Below are 25,294 nucleotides of genomic sequence, written 5' to 3' on the forward strand. Positions count from 1 at the left end.
GCTGAGATCAAGGTAAGCTTTCTCATATGTGTCATTTATGGGGCTTCCGTTCGATCTGGATTTTCAAGTTATTAATGTGATATGAATTTATGCAGGTTTGGAAAAATCATCCAGTGTACTATCTTGCACTGCTCCGAGTTTAGTTTAAATGACATTCCCAGGTTTCATGGGTATCTGATGGAAACAGGGTGTGCAGTGTTTAGTAGTGGTAATAATGTTATATAGTTAGTTTATCCATTGTATTGGCTCTCACAAACATGCCCAACTACAACCGTCCATTTGTCACTGGCAGGCATTTATATAGCGCCTTTATCCAAAGTGCTGTACAATTGATGTTTCTCCATTCACCCATTCATGCACACACTCACACACACACCGACGGTGATTGGCTGCCATACAAGGCCCCGACCAGCTCGTCAGGAGCATTTGGGGGTTAGGTGTCTTGCTCAGGGACACTTCGACACAGCCCAGGCGGGGGATCGAACCGGCAACCCTCCGACTGCCAGACGACTGCTCTTACTGCCTGAGCCATGTCGCACAGGAAAAATGTAACATAGTTGCAGAGAAATTTGTTACCCCCATCCGTGTGTAAGATAATTCAGTATAATTTCAGCTCATCAAAGAACTGACTACCGGCATGTTATTGAAGTGATGACTATTTTAGCGAATCACGTTACATTTCCAACGGTGTATAATTTGTTAGGCTTGCATAAAACAACACAGCATTTTTTCGCCTGCGTAACATTTCCAAAACACTTCTTGAGATTTTATGCCAAAAAAGGTTGATGTTTAACAACAAAAAAAATATTTTGGATTGAATATTTCTGAGTTGTTCCATGTTCGTGGGCATCTAAATATATTCTCTAAACATTTTATTATTATTCAGTATGCTTAGAAATAAAGGTTTTGGGAATTTTTTATTTAAATCACTTAACTACCTTACTAATGCATCTCCAGTTTCAATTCTGTTCTGTAACTCCGCCTCCCTATTCTATCACTGATTACTTGCTTAGTTTCAGCGAAGTATTCGCACCTGTCTCTCTGTATCTCTGCATCTCCTGACTCTTTGCAATTGTCTACTCTCTAGTCCGGAGCCGTTTGTATTACATGTGTGTCTTTGTGAATCCAGTCCGCGTTTTCGTTTCCCCCTCGTTATTGTCCTATTACCCTTTCATGTGTCTCACCTGATGTTTATTTGTTAGACCGCCCTCACTCCCATGCCTGGCCTAGTTTGACTCATTCCCCTGTGTATTTATACCTGTCCTTTTCAGTTGCACACTGCTAGTTCGTCTTGTCCTGTTTTCTGAGTCCCGAGCCCTTTATTCCTTCCCCCAGTTCTAGCCTCCTTGTTTCCTTGCCCTTGCCCTTGCCCTTGCCCTTGCCCTTGCCCTTGCCCTTGCCCTTGCCCTTACCCTTGCCCTTGCCCTTGCCCTTGCCCTTGCCCCTGAGTCCTTGCCCTTGTTTATCTGGATTTCTGGTTTTGACCCCTGTCTGCTTCCCTGGATTCTTCTTTGGTTGTTGTGGATATCAGTACCTCTGCCTTGTTGGACTGACCCCCTGGTTTATATATATATATATATATTATATACTGTATATATATATATAGGCGGCACGGATGGCGCAGTGAGTAGCACTGCCGCCTCACAGCAAGGAGGTCCTGGGTTCGAATCCCCGTCGGCCGGGGCCTCTCTGTGCGGAGTTTGCATGTTCTCCCCGTGTCTGCGTGGGTTTCCTCCGGGTACTCCGGTTTCCTCCCACAGTCCAAAGACATGCACGTTAGGCTGATTGGAGAGTCTAAATTGCCCGTAGGTATGAGTGTGTGAGTGAATGGTGTGTGTGCCCTGCGCTGGACTGGCGACCTGTCCAGGGTGTATTCCTGCCTTTCGCCCAATGTATGCTGGGATAGGCTCCAGCCCCCCTGCGACCCTGTTCAGGATAAGCGGGTTCAGATAATGGATGGATGGGATGGATATATATATATATATATATATATATATATATATAAATACTGCCTGTAATCAATATATCACATGTACGCTGCTTGTTATGAACCTAGAACATTTTCGTTACAGCTGGGCTTATAAAAACGCAAGAAACCACAGTGTAAACTCTTGAAAGACTAGATCTACCTGGGAACCTGCTACCTTACTGACAGGTGAGTTTACAGACTAGATCTACCTGCAGATCCACCTGAAAATCTCTCTATTAGCAATCTTTCAAAAATGAATGATGAAGCTTTTGTAAGCTTTCAAACATTTTATTGAACATTAGTTGGACTCGATTTCACTGTTTACTTCTCTGAGAAAATGTAGCCATGACACAATGCTGTGTCCTATGTTTACAAATTGCTTAACCCTAAATGGGGTAACCTGTGATCTTCACATTGAATTCATCTCTTTGTAAAAATCTTTTGTATGTTCAATGTTCCTTCAATGTTCTCATCATTGGTGGTTCATGCTGGCTATCTGGTTACCTAAGCTAAGTTAGCTAGCACACATTATCTTCATAATGCTTTGCATTGGAAGAAAAATCTGTTTGAAATTTCTGTTTGAAATCTCTGAAATTGAGGAAGCACCATGTAGAACCACGTCAACTCAATATTTGTTTTAAGATGTACATTTTCCCCAGAATAATTCCAAAATGTACTGGCTTGGTTGATCTCTGCTCTACAATCTCTCCCCTCTTTTCCAGGATGAAGGTGATAATCTTACTTGTTCAGATCTTGGCACTTTCAGCTGTCAAGCCAGGCTCAGTTCCTCCAGGATTTACAGAAGGTACACTTCACCCCATGCACATGCACTGCCATAGAAACCACCTGTACATGAAAGCATACAGGTGTTTCTCTGAAAAAGCCTTCATCAATCTTTATCCTTTAACATGTACATCTATTTGGATCATTTATCTGAAATTAATGTTCAGAGCGAGATGTTGACCAAAGGCAAAGTGTTTTTACCATCAGTTAACTATAAGTGCAATTCAATTCAGATAATATTGTTTGTGACATAATTGAACTAAAGAAATATCTTACCTTGCGGAATTAAACTTCATGATATTGGTTCACCGAACAGTTAAGCATGAAAGCCAGCTTCATATATCAGACTCATATTATGCTTGACAAACCTTTCCCTCCAACTCATAAACCCAATGAAAGTGACTTACAGCCTCTGCCGTGGAGAATTTGGCTGAACACCCAAAGGCATGATGGGTAATTTCACAGTACTGCTGCAGTTGCACAGGACACAGGGTTTGTCCAGGGTGCTAATAAAGTAACAGCATTTTACAGCCATGTTGGCTCAGTTGTGTTCATTTCCCCCTGCAGAGAACGTGGCTTTACGCGGCAAGGCCACTCAATCAGGGCTTCTACCAGGCTTTGAGGTAGTGTTCAGCCTGGCAGCCAATGCCATTGATGGAAACCGAGATCCTGATTTCCACCATGGGTCCTGTGCCCACACCTCAATCGGCCACAACTCCTGGTGGAGGGTGGACCTGCTGAGGTCCTACTTAATCACCTCTGTCACCATCACCAACAGAGGAGACTGCTGTGGAGACAGGATCAATGGAACTCAGATCCTCATCGGTGACTCCCTGGAGAACAACGGCATCAATAATGCACGGTCAGTAGCCATCTTTACACGCAGAGCCTCATATTCACAAACACTTTTTTGAAATGCCTGGTCATCTTCATAATGTCTGTCTCACCTCTGCAATGCCCTCTTTCTATTTGGGGCAGAGCAGATAAGTATGTCCTTCAGAGAGAGAGAGAGTGCTGCCAACAGCACAGAGTACAGACCTGCCCACACTTTAACTCTGCAGTACAGACCAGAGTACAGACCTGCCCACACTTTAACTCTGCAGTACAGACCAGAGGACAGACCTGCCCACACTTTAACTCTGCAGTACAGACCAGAGTACAGACCTGCCCACACTTTAACTCTGCAGTACAGACCAGAGGACAGACCTGCCCACACTTTAACTCTGCAGTACAGACCAGAGTACAGACCTGCCCACACTTTAACTCTGCAGTACAGACCAGAGGACAGACCTGCCCACACTTTAACTCTGCAGTACAGACCAGAGTACAGACCTGCCCACACTTTAACTCTGCAGTACAGACCAGAGGACAGACCTGCCCACACTTTAACTCTGCAGTACAGACCAGAGTACAGACCTGCCCACACTTTAACTCTGCAGTACAGACCAGAGGACAGACCTGCCCACACTTTAACTCTGCAGTACAGACCAGAGTACAGACCTGCCCACACTTTAACTCTGCAGTACAGACCAGAGGACAGACCTGCCCACACTTTAACTCTGCAGTACAGACCAGAGTACAGACCTGCCCACACTTTAACTCTGCAGTACAGACCAGAGGACAGACCTGCCCACACTTTAACTCTGCAGTACAGACCAGAGTACAGACCTGCCCACACTTTAACTCTGCAGTACAGACCAGAGGACAGACCTGCCCACACTTTAACTCTGCAGTACAGACCAGAGTACAGACCTGCCCACACTTTAACTCTGCAGTACAGACCAGAGTACAGACCTGCCCACACTTTAACTCTGCAGTACAGACCAGAGGACAGACCTGCCCACACTTTAACTCTGCAGTACAGACCAGAGTACAGACCGGCCCACACTGACAGATCATTTCCATTACCAGCCCATCCGCATGATAAGCTTCCCCCTCATCACACGCTTGCTACTGTAACTGAGGCAGCATCATATTCATAGTTAGGACTATTAATAATTCGACAATTATTATTCAAAATAAGACCAAAGTCAATGAGCCACTTAGCAACTTTGTTCTGTTCCCTCTTGCAGGTGCAGCAAGATTGAAACTATGAGAGCAGGAGAGACTAAAACCTTTCCCTGTCCCGGGCTAATGGTGGGACGCTATGTGACGGTGCATCTTCCAGGAAAGAACTACCTTCATCTCTGTGAAGTGGAAGTGAATGCTTTGCTTCCTCCTGCTAACTTTTGTGGCTGATACCACATTTAAGGCTGGTCACTTTAGCCCGGTGTAGTATGTAAGAAATTGGGTAAAGAAATCAATTTTGGGATCAAGTTTTATTTCCTGCTTTTCATGTACGCAACACTTGCTGAACACTTGCACTCCTGTTCTTTCTCTAAGTCAGTTTATTGATTGATTTTCTTTGTAGCGCGTCAAATAAACATATCATTTAAAGCATTGACTTACATGTTGTGTGTGCTGATTGGGTCCCCAGGGTTAAATCACTGAGCACTTCATTCAGTCGTAATAATAATAATAATAATAATAATAATAATAATAATAATAATATATTCATATAGCATAAAATGTAGCTGACATGAATGTGACAGTAACGCAAATAACCATGCATTACAATAGTGGTATGATGAAGAGCATCTCTGAACACACAATGCGTCAAACCTCAAAGTGGATAGGCAACAACAGCAGCAAAAATCTGAATTGTATTACAGCGCTCTGTTTACTGTATTGTTCACAATGATCTGTGTGCCACAGTGGGGTTGTTTGAGTTCAGCAGTCTGCTATTACATACAGGCCTCTGAAAGCTGCACTATGTGAACACAGTCCCAGCTTTGTGTGTTTCAATACATAACTCACAAGCCCCCGTTAATGTAAGGAAGTGTAAACAGTGGCTTCCTACAGTACATACACAAACACTGCAAACGAACAAATAATACAATAATACAATGTTATTTACATTAACATTATCTGTTAATGTTTTCCAACAAGTGTAAAGTATTATTAATGATTCAATGGAATCAACAAAAGTCTTACATTATTCAAATAAAAAAATGTGTTTCCCCAAAAAAACTGATTTCACAATTATTGGCACTCCTGGTTCATTACTTTATATGTTGTTTTCACTTCATCATTTCTGTGTGGATAGTGATGTATCTTTGGAGTTGTTGTCCTGCTGGAAAATATGACCAAGTCTTAGCTTCCTCGCAGGGACAATCAGTTTTCTGCCAAAACTTCAGACTAATATTTTGTTAATGCTTTATATCAAACTGTTGTGGTAATGGTCCGTGTTTCCAACACCTCTCATGCACAATACTTCACTTGCATAATGCTACACTTGCAAGTCAAACTTGCACTGCTGCTTGAATTGTGAAGTAACCTTTTGTTTTTGGCATGCACCAGAAGCGGAATGAGTGGGGGTTGATTAATCAGTTTCCGGTTTTTTGGGCGTGCCTCCCATTCTGCGGTATTTAAAAGCCTTCACTCTGGGCCAGAAGTGGAATGAGTGGGCGTTCCAAAGGGTACACCTACGAGCAGATATGGGGCTGCCTTTTCTGTTTCTGTGAGACAAAACATGCCTGAGACCAGTCGCTGTTGTGTCTGCTAGCCAACATGTGTTCCAAGCCAGGCAGGAATTCATCTGGTATAAATCTGGTGCAAAAAGTAAAGAGAAAATGAAGAAATTACTTGCTTGAACATTTTCTGCTTTAATTGTGACTGACTGAGGCTATTTACCAAACCAGAGGCTATAAGCCAGCCTACTTAGGCTATTATTTATTTCTGATGCATACACTGAAACTCTTTCAAATATAAATTTGGCTTCTAACTGACAAGACAGATAGGACTACTGACGCAATGTGTTCAGGGTTTTTTGCTGCAGTTTGTTCAATAATAAATTTCCCATTTACTTCAACACTTTTGCATTAAGATGATTAACCGTTTCCACTTTGCCCCCCAAGAGGGCAATTATATCTAACTGTTTTGTGCTAGTCCTATAAAGCTGTAAATATCTCAAAAACGATTTACTGCACATGCATGGTTTAAGACTTTAAAGAAGAGAAGTCTAGACATTAGATTTCCCAAACACTGTCCTGAAGTGGGCGGCACGGATGGTGCAGTGGGTAGCACTGCCGCCTCACAGCAAGGAGGTCCTGGGTTCGAATCCACGTCGGCCGGGGCCTCTCTGTGCGGAGTTTGCATGTTCTCCCAGTGTCTGCGTGGGTTTCCTCCCACAGTCCAAAGACATGCAGGTTAGGCTGATTGGAGAGTCTAAATTGCCCGTAGGTATGAGTGAGTGAATGGTGTGTGTGCCCTGCGATAGACTGGCGACCTGTCCAGGGTGTATTCCTGCCTTTCACCCAATGTATGCTGGGATAGGCTCCAGCCCCCCTGCAACCCTGATCAGGATAAGCGGGTTCAGATAATGGATGGATGGATGGATGTCCTGAAGTGTCCCCAAAATCAATCAATTTTTATTTGCATAGTGCTTTTAACAAAGGGGCTTTGTCACAAAGCTGGCTGACAGGAAGAAACCTTAAGCAGAACCTGACTCAGAGGGGGAACCCATCTACCCCAAGTTGACATCGTATTTTTGGAAAAATGGTTGTAAAAATAAACAGATGAATTAGTGCATCCGAATGAATTCCAAATTAATTAAAAGTCCAAGCAGAGGTAAAGGTGGGCTAGAGCTCTGGGCAGGTGCAGGGAGTGGGGAGCAGAGGAAAGTAACATTGTTAGGGGGTTCAGGTAATTTATCAATCACAGTAGGAGAGAGAGGTACGTACGGGAAGGAGAACCCTGGCAGAATAAGACTATGGCAGCATAGCTGCGGGAAACAGAGGCAGAATAAGGCTATGGCAGCATGGCTAAGGGGAACAGAGGCAGAATAAGGCTATGGCAGCATGGCTAAGGGGAACAGAGGCAGAATAAGGCTATGGCAGCATGGCTAAGGGGAACAGAGGCAGAATAAGGCTATGGCAGCATGGCTAAGGGGAACAGAGGCAGAATAAGGGTATGGCAGCATGGCTAAGGGGAACAGAGGCAGAATAAGGCTATGGCAGAATGGCTAAGGGGAACAGAGGCAGAATAAGGCTATGGCAGCATGGCTAAGGGGAACAGAGGCAGAATAAGGCTATGGCAGCATAGCTCAGGGAAACAGAGGCAGTGGCAGGGAAACAAACACTGTGCCATGAGGGCAGGCTTGAGACAGTCACCCCCAGACCATGACTGGTTCAGTTTAACACAGCACTACCAACAATAATCCTGTGACAGCACTGACTGCTAAATCCACCAGAAACTCTAGAGCTTATGCAAGCCACCCACTCCTGCACCTCAACTATAGGATAGACTACAAGGATATGTTGTAAGCCTGACAGTGTCTGCACCCAGAACATGAGCAGACAATTTGTTCCACAGGAGAGGCACACAATAAGAAAAGCCTAATTAAAATCCAATAAAGGCTAATCTATAGATTAAAAATCAAATAAAACAAAGTCAAATCCATTAAAAACTTAATGGGTGCTCAGATTAGTCGTAAAAGAAGAAACTGACTCAGCTAATGACCAGAGGGAGACCGTTCGAGAGTCTAGTGGCTGTAACTGAAATGGCACGATCACCCTTTTTCTTCAGCCTAGACTCTGGAATGGCTAATAATGATGTATCTGAGGGTAAGTAATGAATACGATTTTGACTCAAGCGACTGGTAACATGTGTAATATAGTTAGAATTAGGATAATGTATGATATCTTATTTGTTCATGGTTAAAAGCCGAGCAGCTAAATTTTGAACCACTTGGAGCCGGGCCTAAACTGCTTAAACAACCTCTGGGAGTGGAGACATTGGCTGGAGGGGGCCAAAGAGCCTTTCATTGTGCTGACGGATCGCCTTAACCTGGAGTATATACGGACGGTCAAACGTCTGAACCTACGACACGCTAGGTGGTCCCTTTACTTCTCTCGCTTCAAATTCACTCTCGTATCCCCCAGGTTCGAAGGTAACTTCAATAAACAAACGGACGTGAGTTACGTTAGCTATCGCTAGCAGCGACAAGCACAGGTTGGCTACTGAAGCCGGGTACCACGATAGCCGTAGGCGCTGTTTAGTTTAATTTAAACTTTGCGGGAGACACACTGCTGGACCATCCAGCCTCGCGTAGTTACAGATCTCACAAGCATTCTGTCTCGCAATTTCATACTGGTCCTAATATCGGTGCCACATTAGCTCCCTCCGTCGACAGCAGGTAGCTAACGTTACTGGTTGGAAGCTAGCAAGCTAGTTAGCGAACCTTAAACCCGGCCAAAATGCCAAGCGAAACCGTGACTATTAAATTATATGTACAACATGTAATTACAACAATTAAATAAAACTAAAAGTCACTAGTGTGGTTATTTGCTATTTATTTTAAAGAATATGACGTTCGGTTTTAGCCACGTTTTAAAAGTAGCCTAATTAAAAAATCAGCCATTATGGTAGCTAACAAGCTTGCCAGCTTTAGCCACTGTTTCAGTGAACGTTAACAGTTCAATAGCTAACACTGACGTTAGGATTTTGCCGGGGTTTGCCGCAAGTGCAGATTTCAGGAGTACAGTTCCATTGTTACTTCAGTGTTAATTTCTGATCTTTAATTTTGAATATAAGTTTTCCGTCATCTCTAGTACCTGTACTTCGCAGGAGTACAAAAATGTCACATTACTTCATTGTGCAGCCCAACTCTTTCAAACCCATAGACATGTACAGTATAAGTATATATGCTCCATTTACTCCTTGTTAATCCGGGTTGTAAACACGTTATTTAGCCTGCAGAGGACGCCAGTAATACTAAATACTAAAATTAACCAATGACAGACTACACCCGATTGCTCTTTACAAGGAACATTTTCTATGGGCAGAAACTTAAGTATTTTTAAATGATAATTAAAGCACCAGGGGACAGAGGCCTATATTTTATGCATTTGCTGAAACGCAGCGAAACCAAGCAGACACTGGGGCTCTGCGGGACTGGAGTTTTGAAGCCCTGGTCTATTACGTGTGAAACCTGAATTCAGTCTTGGTTCCTGTGGAGATCCCTGATCCCTTAAACCGGCCGAGAATGTGATAGTGATGCACGCCATCTTCACACCCTTCCTATCCCTTCCTATCCCTCCCCCTTCCCCGTGAACGCGCTGAGGTTGAAACTCCTTTGGCTGTGGCAGTTAGAACCAATTTTCAACCAATGAGCTTGAATTATTGTACAGCTATAGATGTGTTGGTACAGAGTGCCGGCCAGTCACTGCATATTTTGAAACCCGGTAGAGGGCGAGTCAACATGTCAGTGAGCCTTTTTCAATGATAGGAAGGGATTTACAATGGTCTTGTAACAATGTTTTAACACACAAATCTTACCTATTGTACCTTTAAGATAGGGAAGGGCAAGCCCAATCCTTAAATGTGAGGAGCACTACTTTGAAAACAATGTGAAATGTAATGGGTAGCCAATGGAGAGAAGCTAGTAATATGCTCAAAGCATTTTTGTTAGGGGGCAGTAGGGGAGCATTGGTGGTGGGTTAATGGGGGGGGGGGGGGGGGGGGGCAGATGTGTTTATGTTGGTGCTCAGGGGGGAGAATGCAGAATGCTATGGAGAGACAGTGTCTGGATTATGCATGTGTGTGTGTCTCTGTGTGTGCATGCATGCAAGTGTGTGCGCGTGTTGTGTGTGTGTGTGTGTGTGTGTGTATGCCTTCCTCAGTGTTGTGTGTGTATGTGAGTGAGTGTGTGTGTGTGTGCTTGTCGCAGTGTTGTGTGTGTGTGTGTGTATGCCTGCCTCAGTGTTGTGTGTGTGTGAGTGAGTGTGTGTGTGTGTGTGTGTGTGTGTGTGTGCCTGTCTCAGTGTTGTGTGTGTGTGCCTGTCTCAGTGTGTGTGTGCGTGTGAGAGTCCCCAGCAGTACTGTGTAATAGTATTCCTCCTGGCTCACATTAGAAAATAAAGGAAATAATCTTTATACAGGAACACATTACAGCAGGAGACAAGCATGTGTGCAGCCTCACCCAACTCACTGGGCTGGATTACAGCAGAGAGAGAGGGAGAGAGAGAGAGAGAGTGATGGAGAGGGAGAGAGAGAGTGATGGAGAGGGAGAGAGAGATGGCAAAATTCATACATGCCAGCTTTCATTATTTTGGCTTTTTTCTTTTCTTTTTTTACTTTGTGTCATCTGAGGGCTGTATGAAAAGGTTTGAAAAATTGAGTTTCTGATTGAATGACAATACCCGCTCTATGTATGTATCATCAACCCATCCACAGCGATTGTCTATTTTGGATACTATAACACACACACACACACACACACTCACGCACAGGCATGCATGAACACACAGACACTCTGCAGATGCACACGCACACACACACAAACACACATGCACATGCAAACTACATTGTAGTCTAATATAGTTGCAGTTGTATTTGTATTTATATTGTATTTGCATTTGTATTTCTGTGTACTGTCTTGGTCCTAATTCCTTGGCCTATTTGCCATGTGTACTGGAAATGATGTTCATGGCTATACAGTGGTTTCTGTGTGATTTGTAGCTTATCCAACCTGCTCTGTATGTTCAAATGTCCTTTATATGCATGGTTTTGTACGTTGCTTGGGATAACAGCATCTGCTAAATAGAATGTATTGTAATGGATGGTTGAGTCGTTGCTTGCACTGCTCTGAGAAACCTTTAGCTGGTCTCGTCTTGTTCCAGAGAGCCTCTACAACCTTTAGCGTGTATATTGTGTTTAGGAAACAGACAACAGTGATAATTCCTAGCACCTTCCCACAAAATGTTTCCTTAAAACTGCTCTGGGTTTTGTACACTGGATGCTTGCTCTGAAAAGCATACTGACTTTACCATGATTCATGCCGTATGCGGATTTCCAAAACAATCAAAGGTGGGGACTGCCCAAAGCTTGTTTTGCTTCCCCGCATGTTACAAAATAAGGAGCCATCATTGCTAAAACATTGGCATTGTTAGACAGTTCATAGAGATAGAACTTGAGTTTTAATGGTATATCCTGCGACTGCATTGATAGAAAATTTCACTGAAAAAAAATGGAATGAATGTAGTAAATAAACCCACTCCAACTCCAGTGCAGGCCAGTGTGACTTTCTGTAAGGTTAAAGGTCATGTTTAAGTCGGGGAAAGAGAGGGAGAGAGTGTGTAGCGGAAAGGCTCCTGATTTGGGCAGTGTTCCTATTTGTAATTTCATATTTATTAGTGTATTTGTACTTATGCTTCAAACTATTATCACCCATATATACAGTACAAGTACACATACATAGACATTTGTATACATACACCCATATGCATATACATAAACAAAAGTATACGGGCCGGAATTCATTTGTCTACTGTTTTATAAGGGTTTCCAGATGGGCCCAGTATTGACTCTGGCGAAGCTGCAAAGCGGCTTGGGTGTGAGAGAGTTTTTAGGAGGGAAAGGTGATCTACAGCACGGATCTTTCTCACCTGTGGGATGTTGTTTTAAACCAGAGTCTGGCCCCACCCCTCCCTGTCTGAGCCCCTGTTCCCTGCAATGAGGTCATCACTTACTGCCCCAACTACCCCCCTACATTACATTACATTATTGGCATTTGGCAGGCGCTCTTATCCAGAGCGACGTACAACAAAATGCATACCCATAACCAGGGACATGTGCGCTGAAAGACCGTAGAGGGAAGTACAGTTTCAAGTGCTGACAATACAATAAGATACGATAAGGCCGATGACATCTATAAAACTGTTTTACAAAACACAATGCTAAAGAATAATATGCACTCATGTAGGGACAACAATAAACAGCTTACATAGCAGCAATAAGAATAGCTAAACAGCTAACAGTTGATTAGAGATTGTCGGGAGGGGAGGAGAGAGTTGCAGCTAGAAGAGGTGCGTCTTCAGTCTGCGCTTGAAGAAGTCTCTGCTGTTCTGACCTCCACGGGGAGGTTGTTCCACCACCGTGGAGTCAGAACAGACAGCAGTCGTGAGCGGGCGATGGAAGTGCGGAGAGGGGGAGGCGCCAGGCAGCCCGTGGAGGCCGGACGGAGAGGTCTGGCAGGGGTGTAGGGGCTGATGATCTTTTTTCTTTTCTTTTTTTTTTTTGATGCTTTTAATTTGATGCGAGCCATGATAGGCAGCCAGGGGACGGAAGTGAGCAGGGGGTGATGTTGGAGGCATCTGGGAAGGTTGAAGACCAGACGAGCTGCTGCATTCTGGATGAGTTGGAGAGGTCTGATGGCAGAGGCCAGTAGGCCAGCCAAGAGAGAGTTGCAGTAGTCCCGGTGGGACAGTACCATCACTTGGACCAGGAGCTGGTTCGAGGAGGAAAACAGTTTGGTGTCATCAGCATAGCAATGATAAGACAAACCATGAGCAGTAATAATGGCCAAGGGATTTAGTGTAAATGGAAAAATGAAGCGGGCCAAGGACTGAGCCCTGGGGAACTCCTGTGGCAAGGGGCCGAGGTGTCAATACTGTACCAGCCCAGGCAACCTGGAAGGAGCGACCTGAGAGGTAGGGCTCGATCCAGTCCAGGGCTGTGTTGCAGATCCCCTGCAGATCCCCAGAAATGTAACGTTTCTATACTACAGATAATAAGCGATCAAACATGATCTTTGCGAGTATTGTGACAACAAACTTTTTTCCCTTAAAGTATTAAATGTGATGTTTTTTCTTACCCGGTGAAACGTCAGACACTTCAGCCAGCTCCTCTTTGGAAAAGCAGCCCTTCCCGTTTCGCGCACCGTCTCCAGACATTCAAACTCAGCGGTGTGCAAAGCCTGGTCGCTACTGCGAGTGGCAAATGGGCGTACAATGCGTCTGCTTTCTTCTCTTTCCCTCTAACCTTCGACAATGACGAATAATGATATACTGATCCTGTGCGCTACTACGCCGTCGAGGAAGTCCGTGAGTCACAAGATCCCGCCCTGTTCGCAAACTCTGCCTCTCCCGACCTGCAGACGGCGATGGTAGTTCAGCGTACGGAACAGAGACTTGTTGACTGTGTCTCTCCGTTCGAGAATCACTTTAGGTGATGATCGCTGAAGTATGGTAGCCTGAATCTCTAAATAACCTAATCTAGTTGGTATTGTTATGGCTCTTCATACTTTATAGTATAACGTGAACGCTGACCTGTAGTTGGTAGCCTGTTTGAAATAACTGGGAAAAATGATGGCACTCTTTTTTGAGTGTTTGCTCTAGATTTTCCCACAGATTCGCTGATAAAACAAAACTCACACATAGACCGCTGGTCTGTTGAGGTAGCTTATGGCAATGGTTTTAGAGAATATAAAATACAATAAACATTCAAAGTTTGCCTTAAAATATTTTAACATTAAAATACCGTTGTGTAAAGACCTTTCACAGTTAAATACAGTACTCCGAGTACAATGCAAGATAATGAGTGAATCTTTGTATTTGTAATCTATCGATATCCATTGAGTGGCTACTCAAAAGAAGGGCGTTTCGTGACGGCTAAATCTACTGTTGTCCAGTGATTGGCTTTGTTTTCCAGTGGGGCCCCGTCATTGACTACCTGACACAAACTGGGTCAAATGTATGTCTATAGATCATAGATCGCTCATACGTAGTTTCTGCAATGGCTGTTTGTTTGCTTCTATAATTTTTGACTATGGTGTTTCTCAGTTTCTCAGTTTCTCAGTGTTTCTCAGATCCTGTCGCCTTTGTAATCCCCGGCATATTTACTTTCTTGCTGATTGAAAACTATGCCCATAGATCAACTCCTACGTAGTTTCTGCAATGAGTGGAGACTCCAGACTTCTCCCTGTCAGCCGTCCACGACGTGCTCCGTGTAGCGTTAGAATCGGCCGTTAATTACAGAGGGGATATACGTCGAGCACCACAATTCATGGGACAGTGGCACATATTTTGGTTCTCTACTCTAGCCCTTTGAGTTTGAAAGGAATCAGTGGCAATGAGGTTGAAGTGCAGACCGTGAGTTTTAATTTGAGTTTATGAACGAACGAACCGCTTAGCACCTTTTGTACATGGTACCCCAATTTCTAAGGTACAAAAAGTATTTTTCGAATTGGCTTCATAGACATAATTTGTGTCATTAGTGAATGCAGAAGAGAGCTGTTGATGTCTCGCCTTGATTCTAGACTTTGTAATTGCCTTTGGAGATTGTTGCTGGGATGTGACAACACAAGGAAGATGCAAATTAAGCTGCCGTCAGGAGGCTCAGAAATTAAAATCAATCAATCAGGATCATTGCAGTATCCCTGGGCATGCCCAAGTCAACAGTCTGGTTCATTATTAACCAGAAAAAAAAGACGGAGGAAGACCACTGAAGTGGAAGTTGTTGTTGAAGGCCCAACACCAGACTCGCTTTTTTGCTTTCCCTGATGACAGAAAGGTGGCGTATATTCAGCGCACACGTGAGACCAAGCTGTCTCCTGTCAGGCTGCTGGAGCCGGCCAGAACATCACGAACATAAACACTGTCCCTAAGACGAGCCTCGGGGCCCCTGCTCCACCGCTCTTCTCCCCAATTTAGGCAGGAACTGTCAGAGTCTCCTCCTGCTCAGAGATCTCCTCTCCTCCTGCCCAGAGACAACCCCTCTCCTCCTGCTCAGAGATCAGCCCTCTCCTCCTCTGGTTCTGGTTGGCATTTATATAGCGCCTTTATCCAAAGCACCGTACAATTGATGCTTCTCGTTCACCCATTCATACACACACTCATACACCGACGGCGATTGGCTGCCATGCAAGGCGCCAACCAGCTCATCAGAACCGGCAACCCTCCGACTGCCAGACGACTGCTCTTACTGACTGCTCTTACTGACCGCTCTTACTGACTGCTCTTACTGACTGCTCTTACTGACTGCTCTTACTGACCGCTCTTACTGACTGCTCTTACTGACCGCTCTTACTGACCACTCTTACTGACCGCTCTTACTGACTGCTCTCCTCCTGTTCAGATTATTATTATGTCTGATTTGACTTAGATCGTTAGCTTGCATGTGTACCCTTGTATCTCAGTATCTTAGCTTAGATTACCTTGCTACCTATACAACAGTGACATCCATCGAATGCATGATAATCATTCCTACACACTCCGCACACATCTCCTTTGCACCCCAACACACATCCCACTAGTTCTGACCAATTCCCATTGCTGTGGTGTTTGTGTGTAACCTGCACATTTAAATATAACTTTTATTAGCTTCAATCCTGCATTCAGAGACACTGTAGGACGTGGGGTTGAGTAGCACTGCTCTGTCGCCCAGGAGGACGTGGGGTTGAGTAGCACTACTCTATACCTCAGGAGGATGTGGGGTTGAGTAGCACTGCTCTGTCGCCCAGGAGGACGTGGGGTTGAGTAGCACTACTCTATACCTCAGGAGGACGTGGGGTTGAGTAGCACTGCTCTGTCGCCCAGGAGGACTGTACTTCCACATGTTACCAGAAGAGGGCGCAGTTGTTTTACATTTAAAGCTCAGGAATTCTCTGTTTCCTAAATGACAGTTTATTTTGAATGAAATGTGAAGAGATTGGCAGTGGGAAATAACTTTATATTATAATTATATATTTATATTATAGCTGATTTGCTGATTTAGCCCTTTTTAATGAAAATCAGAATCTCTTACAGGACGTTCACTGTGGATTCTGGATACGCTCACAGGCACACAATCATACACTCGCACACGCACACGCACACGCACACGCACACATATATATGCCCATGCACATGCTCATCAAAAAGGTGGTGCGCGGTGGCGCAACAGGCTAAGACGCAGCAGACTTGCGGTTGCAGTTTGCTGCTGTTGCACACCGGGGACCGGGGTTCGATGCTCGGTCCTGCCAAAAAGCCAAGTTTGCCCGGCTCACGTGGGGCAGCAATAATTGGCTCGCTGCTCCAGAGGGAGGGACTTGGCAGGGTTATTAGATCGCTGCACAATAAGCACCTCGGAATCACGGCAACGGGCACGAGACGAGACGGCTTGAAGAAGACGTGTCGCTCTCATTCGGGCCGCCGGGGGACGGGGTACGGGCGGTACATCTAATACGACTACCTCCAATTGAATCAGACGAGGTACAATTGGCTACCAAAAAGGGAAAAATCTGAAGAAAAAAAAAAAGGTGGTTTACCTGTACGACATTGGCTCAGGAGGTAAGAGGTATATGGTGTGTGTGTATGGTCATCTGGCAATTGCCTGAGCAAGACACCTAACTCCCAAATGCTCCTGACAAGTTGGTTGGTGCCTTGCATGGCAGCCAATCCTAGTTGATGTGTGAGTGTGTGTATGAATGGGTGAATGAGAAGCATCAATTGTACAGTGCTTTGGATAAAGGCGTTTTATAAAGGCGCTTACCATTTTACATGTCCTTGAATAATATGCAATTTATAACATGTTAATATGGCATTAATTAGACACACTGTCCTGTGTTTCATGTAAATACAACATTAAAGTCAATATTTGGAATGGAATGTAGTTTCAAAATATTCTCTCAGCAAGTTAACATGGCTTCTGGGTGTTCATCCACACAGCAGACCCAAATTTAAGCCCCAGGCTTTAATACAGCCAGCGCCCGGGGATGTGAGTCTAAACGACGTTATGAGCCAGTGTGTGTACGAATGCAGATTCCACTGTGGGGTCTGCTACCTTTAAAAAAAACAGACTCATACTTGTACTCTTGTGTGTGTGCCGTTGTGTGTGTGTGTCTCTCACTCTGTGTGTGTGTGTGTGTGTGTGTGTGTGTGTCGTCGTGGTGTGTGTACGTGTTTTTTCTGTGGCAGTCCCCAGAGCCGGATGGAGTCTGGCCGCGGCTGTGTGCACGTGGGGTTTGTCCTGACAGGCACAAGTGGTGTCAGGAAGTGGAGGAGAACCGTGCGAAGGCTCTGCTTCACAGCACAGGGTGTGTGTGTGTGTATGTATATGATGTTTGTGTGTGTACATGTATATGGTGTGTGTGTGTGTGTGTATGTATATGATGTGTGTGTGTGTACATGTATATGGTGTGTGTGTGTGTGTGTTTGGGACAGAGAGCAGTGAGTGTGTGTGTGTGTGTGTGTATGTATATGATGTGTGTGTGTGTGTACATGTATATGGTGTGTGTGTGTGTGTGTGTGTACATGTATATGGTGTGTGTGTGTGTGTGTGTGTGTGTACATGTATATGGTGTGTGTGTGTGTGTGTGTGTGTGTGTTTGGGACAGAGAGCAGTGAGAGCAGCTGGAAGACAGAATGCTGACGTTCTGCGTCAGACGTCTGTGGTGGGTGTGTGTTGACTCACAGGGCCCCTCTCCCATGTTCATCACATTGGTTAAGAGCAGAGGCAGACGAAGGGGGAGCATGTTCATCACATTGGTTAAGAGCAGAGGCAGGCGAAAGGGGAGCATGTTCATCACATTGGTTAAGAGCAGAGGCAGGCGAAAGGGGAGCATGTTCATCACATTGGTTAAGAGCAGAGGCAGGCGAAAGGGGAGCATGTTCATCACATTGGTTAAGAGCAGAGGCAGACGGAGGGGGAGCATGTTCATCACATTGGTTAAGAGCAGAGGCAGACGGAGGGGGAGCATGTTCATCACACTGGTTAAGAGCAGAGGCAGACGGAGGGGGAGCATGTTCATCACACTGGTTAAGAGCAGAGGCAGACGGAGGGGGAGCATGTTCATCACATTGGTTAAGAGCAGAGGCAGGCGAAAGGGGAGCATGTTCATCACATTGGTTAAGAGCAGAGGCAGACGGAGGGGGAGCATGTTCATCACATTGGTTAAGAGCAGAGGCAGGCGAAAGGGGAGCATGTTCATCACATTGGTTAAGAGCAGAGGCAGACGAAGGGGGAGCATGTTCATCACATTGGTTAAGAGCAGAGGCAGGCGGAGGGGGAGCATGTTCATCACATTGGTTAAGAGCAGAGGCAGACGGAGGGGGAGGGGGGTCAGAGAAGGGGAGTTGCCTGTCGATGAGTGCCGGCGGCACCCTGATGTTTACAACCGAGAAAACTTTAAACTGTCCACACCGGACACGCCACAGGAGCAGGAGAGCCCCGGCCACGGCAGGAAACATTACACCATCATTCTGTGTCCTGTTATAGTCGGCCAGTTTGCAGGTTCTTTGGCACGAGCTAAAGTGAAATATCATCGTAGAAATACGCTCACACAAAGGTATAGAGGGTGCTGCAGTCTACCCTCATCAAGAGCAGAAACCAACAACATAGTTTTTTTAGAGTAGCATTTAAAGCATCGATGGCAAAAAAAAAAAAAATTGAAACCTATGTAAATGTTTGAACCTTGATCTGAGTAGCAACCTCCTTTATTAACTATGGTAGTTGCTTGAGCCTTATCAAACTGCAATGTACAAATAAAAGCATGTCGTTGAGCCTTTCTGTCATGGAATGACCATATCAGTGCCAGATTCATGCACTCTCAGCCAATGATGTGGCAACCTCCGCTTTCTACAAGACACAAATTACCTACCGTCTGGTTATAGTGTGTTACATTGTTTGTAAACTGGGGCTACACTACAATTAATTACGGCCATCTAAGATATGAATTGTGTTTGAATTTGATAAAAGGATGGAATGTGTGATTATATGTTATTATTATCATTATTAGCTAATGCAGCGTCATGCTGGGATACTATAATTATGAGTGAGAAAAGTTGGCTGTCATCTGCGGCGAGATGGAAGAATATTACATCTTTTCTGCCTTTGAAAACATCTCCCTGTGTTCATGTTCGTGGATACTACCCGGGGAGGACGTCACATGAACAGGACCCCAGGCATGATGCTTTCAGTGTGGGAGAGAGCGAGTCTAAGACCAACCCCGCAGACTGGTGTCACAAACTCACAAAGACCAGAACCTTCCACACTCACCCTCAGCTCAGATACTCAGTCAATGTTCACTTCCTTTTAAACTTCTTAAACCAAAATTAGAGACATGCTCACTTGCAAAGTCACTAGCTGAACCATCATTAATCACCAGTGGTGTAAACATAGAAGCAGTAGCTGTGTTTTTTTTTTTAATAAACATTTATGCTACATCATGTTCGCGATAATCCAGGACTTTCATTCAGTAACAAATTATCCTCCTCTTAAAGATCAGTAAACATTAGGGGACTAACAATCCTTTACACTGATGTATACCATGAACTACTACAGTGGAATTAAATTATTAGCAAGTTATTATTTAACGTCCATGTCTCTCACCCTCCGTATAATGAAATACTCATAGTGTTGCAAACTCATTTTAAATGTGAAATAGTGAAATGTTTTCTTGTGATTTGGAATTGGTATTTTAAGATGCTGACTGGGAGTTTTGCCAGTATAAAACCATGGATAAAACGTCAGTCAGGTTAAGCCGTAACCATATTGAAGTAAATGTTAGTATTTCTGCAGACACATGTGGGTAGTGACCATGACAGTAAATTCTCTCTTTGTAACCGGCGGAGATAAAATATTACGTAATTCATTGGTTAGAAATTACTTCCATTCTCAATCAAAACGTTTTATAACAGGAACTTCTTATTTAAACTCTGTTCAATCAGCAACCGTTACTCTTTCTGTGGACCAGGAAATACTCTGGGCCTCGTGCCCGGAAATATCTTTGTAAAGTTTCAAATGGCATGTCGCCATCTGCTGTTTAAACCTGCTGCGTGTAGTTGAACGTTACCTGAATATTTATTCTGGCGCTACGTCTGAAATTAGCTGACAATTTAGAATGCCAAAACGGTATTAGTATGTCCATACTTGCATAAAATAGTATACTAAACCCACATGTTTTTTGTTTTTTTCTCTTTCAAAAGATTAATGTCAAAAGGATTCGATAACAGATTTATATAGATGCGCAATGCTATGAAAAAGTCGTTTTCGCCCATCCAGGTTGTCCTCCATTATTGCATATTTTACATCTTTAGTCCAAAAGTCATATTAGACAAAGGGAACCTGAAAAAACACAGGACACATTAAAAAAAAATATATTACTTAATTAATTTAATGGAAAATGTATCAAACAACCATGATAAAACGTAATGGGCCCCTTAAATGTAGTAAGTGGTTGCACCACTTTTAGCCTGTAATTTGATATAATTACATTACATTACAGTCATTTAGCAACCTTATATCCTTCACAGGTGGAGGTTCGTGTAGGACTTTTGACTATATACTGTGTTATCTTCTACTTCCCTGTTTGCCACCTTCTGATCCTTGCCTGTCCTTGCCCATCTGCCAATATTTCTATTGGAAACACTTGGGGGTTAGGTGTCTTGCTCAGGGACACTTCGACACAGCCCAGGCGGGGGATCGAACCGGCAACCCTCCGACTGCCAGACGACTGCTCTTACTGCCTGAGCCATGTCGCACAGGAAAAATGTAACATAGTTGCAGAGAAATTTGTTACCCCCATCCGTGTGTAAGATAATTCAGTATAATTTCAGCTCATCAAAGAACTGACTACCGGCATGTTATTGAAGTGATGACTATTTTAGCGAATCACGTTACATTTCCAACGGTGTATAATTTGTTAGGCTTGCATAAAACAACACAGCATTTTTTCGCCTGCGTAACATTTCAAAAACAGTTCTTGAGATTTTATGCCAAAAAAAGTTGATGTTTAACAACAACAAAAAATATTTTGGATTGAATATTTCTGAGTTGTTCCATGTTCGTGGGCATCTAAATATATTCTCTAAACATTTTATTATTATTCAGTATGCTTAGAAATAAAGGTTTTGGGAATTTTTTATTTAAATCACTTAACTACCTTACTAATGCATCTCCAGTTTCAATTCTGTTCTGTAACTCCGCCTCCCTATTCTATCACTGATTACTTGCTTAGTTTCAGCGAAGTATTCGCACCTGTCTCTCTGTATCTCTGCATCTCCTGACTCTTTGCAATTGTCTACTCTCTAGTCCGGAGTCGTTTGTATTACATGTGTGTCTTTGTGAATCCAGTCCGCGTTTTCGTTTCCCCCTCGTTATTGTCCTATTACCCTTTCATGTGTCTCACCTGATGTTTATTTGTTAGACCGCCCTCACTCCCATGCCTGGCCTAGTTTGACTCATTCCCCTGTGTATTTATACCTGTCCTTTTCAGTTGCACACTGCTAGTTCGTCTTGTCCTGTTTTCTGAGTCCCGAGCCCTTTATTCCTTCCCCCAGTTCTAGCCTCCTTGTTTCCTTGCCCTTGCCCTTGCCCTTGCCCTTGCCCTTGCCCTTGCCCTTGCCCTTGCCCTTGCCCCTGAGTCCTTGCCCTTGTTTATCTGGATTTCTGGTTTTGACCCCTGTCTGCTTCCCTGGATTCTTCTTTGGTTGTTGTGGATATCGGTACCTCTGCCTTGTTGGACTGACCCCCTGGTTTATATATATATATATATATATTATATACTGTATATATATATATAGGCGGCACGGATGGCGCAGTGAGTAGCACTGCCGCCTCACAGCAAGGAGGTCCTGGGTTCGAATCCCCGTCGGCCGGGGCCTCTCTGTGCGGAGTTTGCATGTTCTCCCCGTGTCTGCGTGGGTTTCCTCCGGGTACTCCGGTTTCCTCCCACAGTCCAAAGACATGCACGTTAGGCTGATTGGAGAGTCTAAATTGCCCGTAGGTATGAGTGTGTGAGTGAATGGTGTGTGTGCCCTGCGCTGGACTGGCGACCTGTCCAGGGTGTATTCCTGCCTTTCGCCCAATGTATGCTGGGATAGGCTCCAGCCCCCCTGCGACCCTGTTCAGGATAAGCGGGTTCAGATAATGGATGGATGGGATGGATATATATATATATATATATATATATATATAAATACTGCCTGTAATCAATATATCACATGTACGCTGCTTGTTATGAATCAAATGAACCTAGAACATTTTCATTACAGCTGGGCTTATAAAAACGCAAGAAACCACAGTGTAAACTCTTGAAAGACTAGATCTACCTGGGAACCTGCTACCTTACTGACAGGTGAGTTTACAGACTAGATCTACCTGCAGATCCACCTGAAAATCTCTCTATTAGCAATCTTTCAAAAATGAATGATGAAGCTTTTGTAAGCTTTCAAACATTTTATTGAACATTAGTTGGACTCGATTTCACTGTTTACTTCTCTGAGAAAATGTAGCCATGACACAATGCTGTGTCCTATGTTTACAAATTGCTTAACCCTAAATGGGGTAACCTGTGATCTTCACATTGAATTCATCTCTTTGTAAAAATCTTTTGTATGTTCAATGTTCCTTCAATGGTCTCATCATTGGTGGTTCATGCTGGCTATCTGGTTACCTAAGCTAAGTTAGCTAGCACACATTATCTTCATAATGCTTTGCATTGGAAGAAAAATCTGTTTGAAATTTCTGTTTGAAATCTCTGAAATTGAGGAAGCACCATGTAGAACCACGTCAACTCAATATTTGTTTTAAGATGTACATTTTCCCCAGAATAATTCCAAAATGTACTGGCTTGGTTGATCTCTGCTCTACAATCTCTCCCCTCTTTTCCAGCATGAAGGTGATAATCTTACTTGTTCAGATCGTGGCACTTTCAGCCGTCAAGTCATGCTCAGTTCCTCCAGGATTTACAGAAGGTACACTTCACCCCATGCACATGCACTGCCATAGAAACCACCTGTACATGAAAGCATACAGGTGTTTCTCTGAAAAAGTCTTCATCAATCTTTATCCTTTAACATGTACATCTATTTGGATCATTTATCTGAAATTAATGTTCAGAGCAAGATGTTGACCAAAGGCAAAGTGTTTTTACCATCAGTTAACTATAAGTGCAATTCAATTCAGATAATATTGTTTGTGACATAATTGAACTAAAGAAATATCTTACCTTGCGGAATTAAACTTCATGATATTGGTTCACCGAACAGTTAAGCATGAAAGCCAGCTTCATATATCAGACTCATATTATGCTTGACAAACCTTTCCCTCCAACTCATAAACCCAATGAAAGTGACTTACAGCCTCTGCCGTGGAGAATTTGGCTGAACACCCAAAGGCATGATGGGTAATTTCACAGTACTGCTGCAGTTGCACAGGACACAGGGTTTGTCCAGGGTGCTAATAAAGTAACAGCATTTTACAGCCATGTTGGCTCAGTTGTGTTCATTTCCCCCTGCAGAGAACGTGGCTTTACGCGGCAAGGCCACTCAATCAGGGCTTCTACCAGGCTCTGAGGTAGTGTTCAGCCTGGCAGCCAATGCCATTGATGGAAACCGAGATCCTGATTTCCACCATGGGTCCTGTGCCCACACCTCAATCGGCCACAACTCCTGGTGGAGGGTGGACCTGCTGAGGTCCTACTTAATCACCTCCATCACAATCACCAACAGAAGAGACTGCTGTGGAGACAGGATCAATGGAACTCAGATCCTCATCGGTGACTCCCTGGAGAACAACGGCATCAATAATGCACGGTCAGTAGCCATCTTTACACGCAGAGCCTCATATTCACAAACACTTTTTTGAAATGCCTGGTCATCTTCATAATGTCTGTCTCACCTCTGCAATGCCCTCTTTCTATTTGGGGCAGAGCAGATAAGTATGTCCTTCAGAGAGAGAGAGAGTGCTGCCAACAGCACAGAGTACAGACCTGCCCACACTTTAACTCTGCAGTACAGACCAGAGTACAGACCTGCCCACACTTTAACTCTGCAGGACAGACCAGAGGACAGACCTGCCCACACTTTAACTCTGCAGTACAGACCAGAGTACAGACCTGCCCACACTTTAACTCTGCAGTACAGACCAGAGGACAGACCTGCCCACACTTTAACTCTGCAGTACAGACCAGAGTACAGACCTGCCCACACTTTAACTCTGCAGTACAGACCAGAGTACAGACCTGCCCACACTTTAACTCTGCAGTACAGACCAGAGTACAGACCTGCCCACACTGACAGATCATTTCCATTACCAGCCCATCCGCATGATAAGCTTCCCCCTCATCACACGCTTGCTACTGTAACTGAGGCAGCATCATATTCATAGTTAGGACTATTAATAATTCGACAATTATTATTCAAAATAAGACCAAAGTCAATGAGCCACTTAGCAACTTTGTTCTGTTCCCTCTTGCAGGTGCAGCAAGATTGAAACTATGAGAGCAGGAGAGACTAAAACCTTTCCCTGTCCCGGGCTAATGGTGGGACGCTATGTGACGGTGCACCTTCCAGGAAAGAACTACCTTCATCTCTGTGAAGTGGAAGTGAATGCTTTGCTTCCTCCTGCTAACTTTTGTGGCTGATACCACATTTAAGGCTGGTCACTTTAGCCCGGTGTAGTATGTAAGAAATTGGGTAAAGAAATCAATTTTGGGATCAAGTTTTATTTCCTGCTTTTCATGTACGCAACACTTGCTGAACACTTGCACTCCTGGTCTTTCTCTAAGTCAGTTTATTGATTGATTTTCTTTGTAGCGCGTCAAATAAACATATCATTTAAAGCATTGACTTACATGTTGTGTGTGCTGATTGGGTCCCCAGGGTTAAATCACTGAGCACTTCATTCAGTCGTAATAATAATAATAATAATAATAATAATAATATATTCATATAGCATAAAATG

The 25,294-nt window shown here is 44.0% G+C and overlaps 2 protein-coding genes across 2 annotated transcripts in view; one reads left to right on the forward strand and one right to left on the reverse strand.

Annotated features, from left to right (window-relative positions):
- LOC133133203 (uncharacterized) lies at window positions 1-24,974 on the forward strand. Its single transcript, XM_061249292.1, has 10 exons — window positions 1-12; window positions 2,073-2,155; window positions 2,692-2,774; window positions 3,320-3,614; window positions 4,825-4,982; window positions 8,734-8,741; window positions 17,527-17,645; window positions 23,222-23,304; window positions 23,850-24,144; window positions 24,809-24,974. Exons 3-10 carry the CDS (start codon window positions 2,693-2,695, stop codon window positions 24,972-24,974), a joined length of 1,206 nt encoding a protein of 401 aa, XP_061105276.1. The 5' UTR covers window positions 1-12; window positions 2,073-2,155; window position 2,692.
- LOC133123803 (fucolectin-1-like) overlaps window positions 1-25,294 on the reverse strand; it is a 125,245-nt gene that overhangs the window by 91,676 nt on the left and 8,275 nt on the right. The window lies entirely within an intron of this gene.

This window comes from Conger conger, chromosome 1, assembly GCF_963514075.1.
Source record: "Conger conger chromosome 1, fConCon1.1, whole genome shotgun sequence".
In the NCBI taxonomy this organism is placed as follows: Eukaryota; Metazoa; Chordata; class Actinopteri; order Anguilliformes; family Congridae; genus Conger; species Conger conger.

Coding starts and splice junctions, on each gene's coding strand:
- LOC133133203 (XM_061249292.1), top strand. CDS start 2,693: ATGAAGGTGATAATCTTACTTGTTCAGATCTTGGCACTTTCAGCTGTC. Junction 2,775..3,319: donor TCCTCCAGGATTTACAGAAG/GTACACTTCACC, acceptor TTCCCCCTGCAG/AGAACGTGGCTTTACGCGGC. Junction 3,615..4,824: donor AACGGCATCAATAATGCACG/GTCAGTAGCCAT, acceptor TCCCTCTTGCAG/GTGCAGCAAGATTGAAACTA.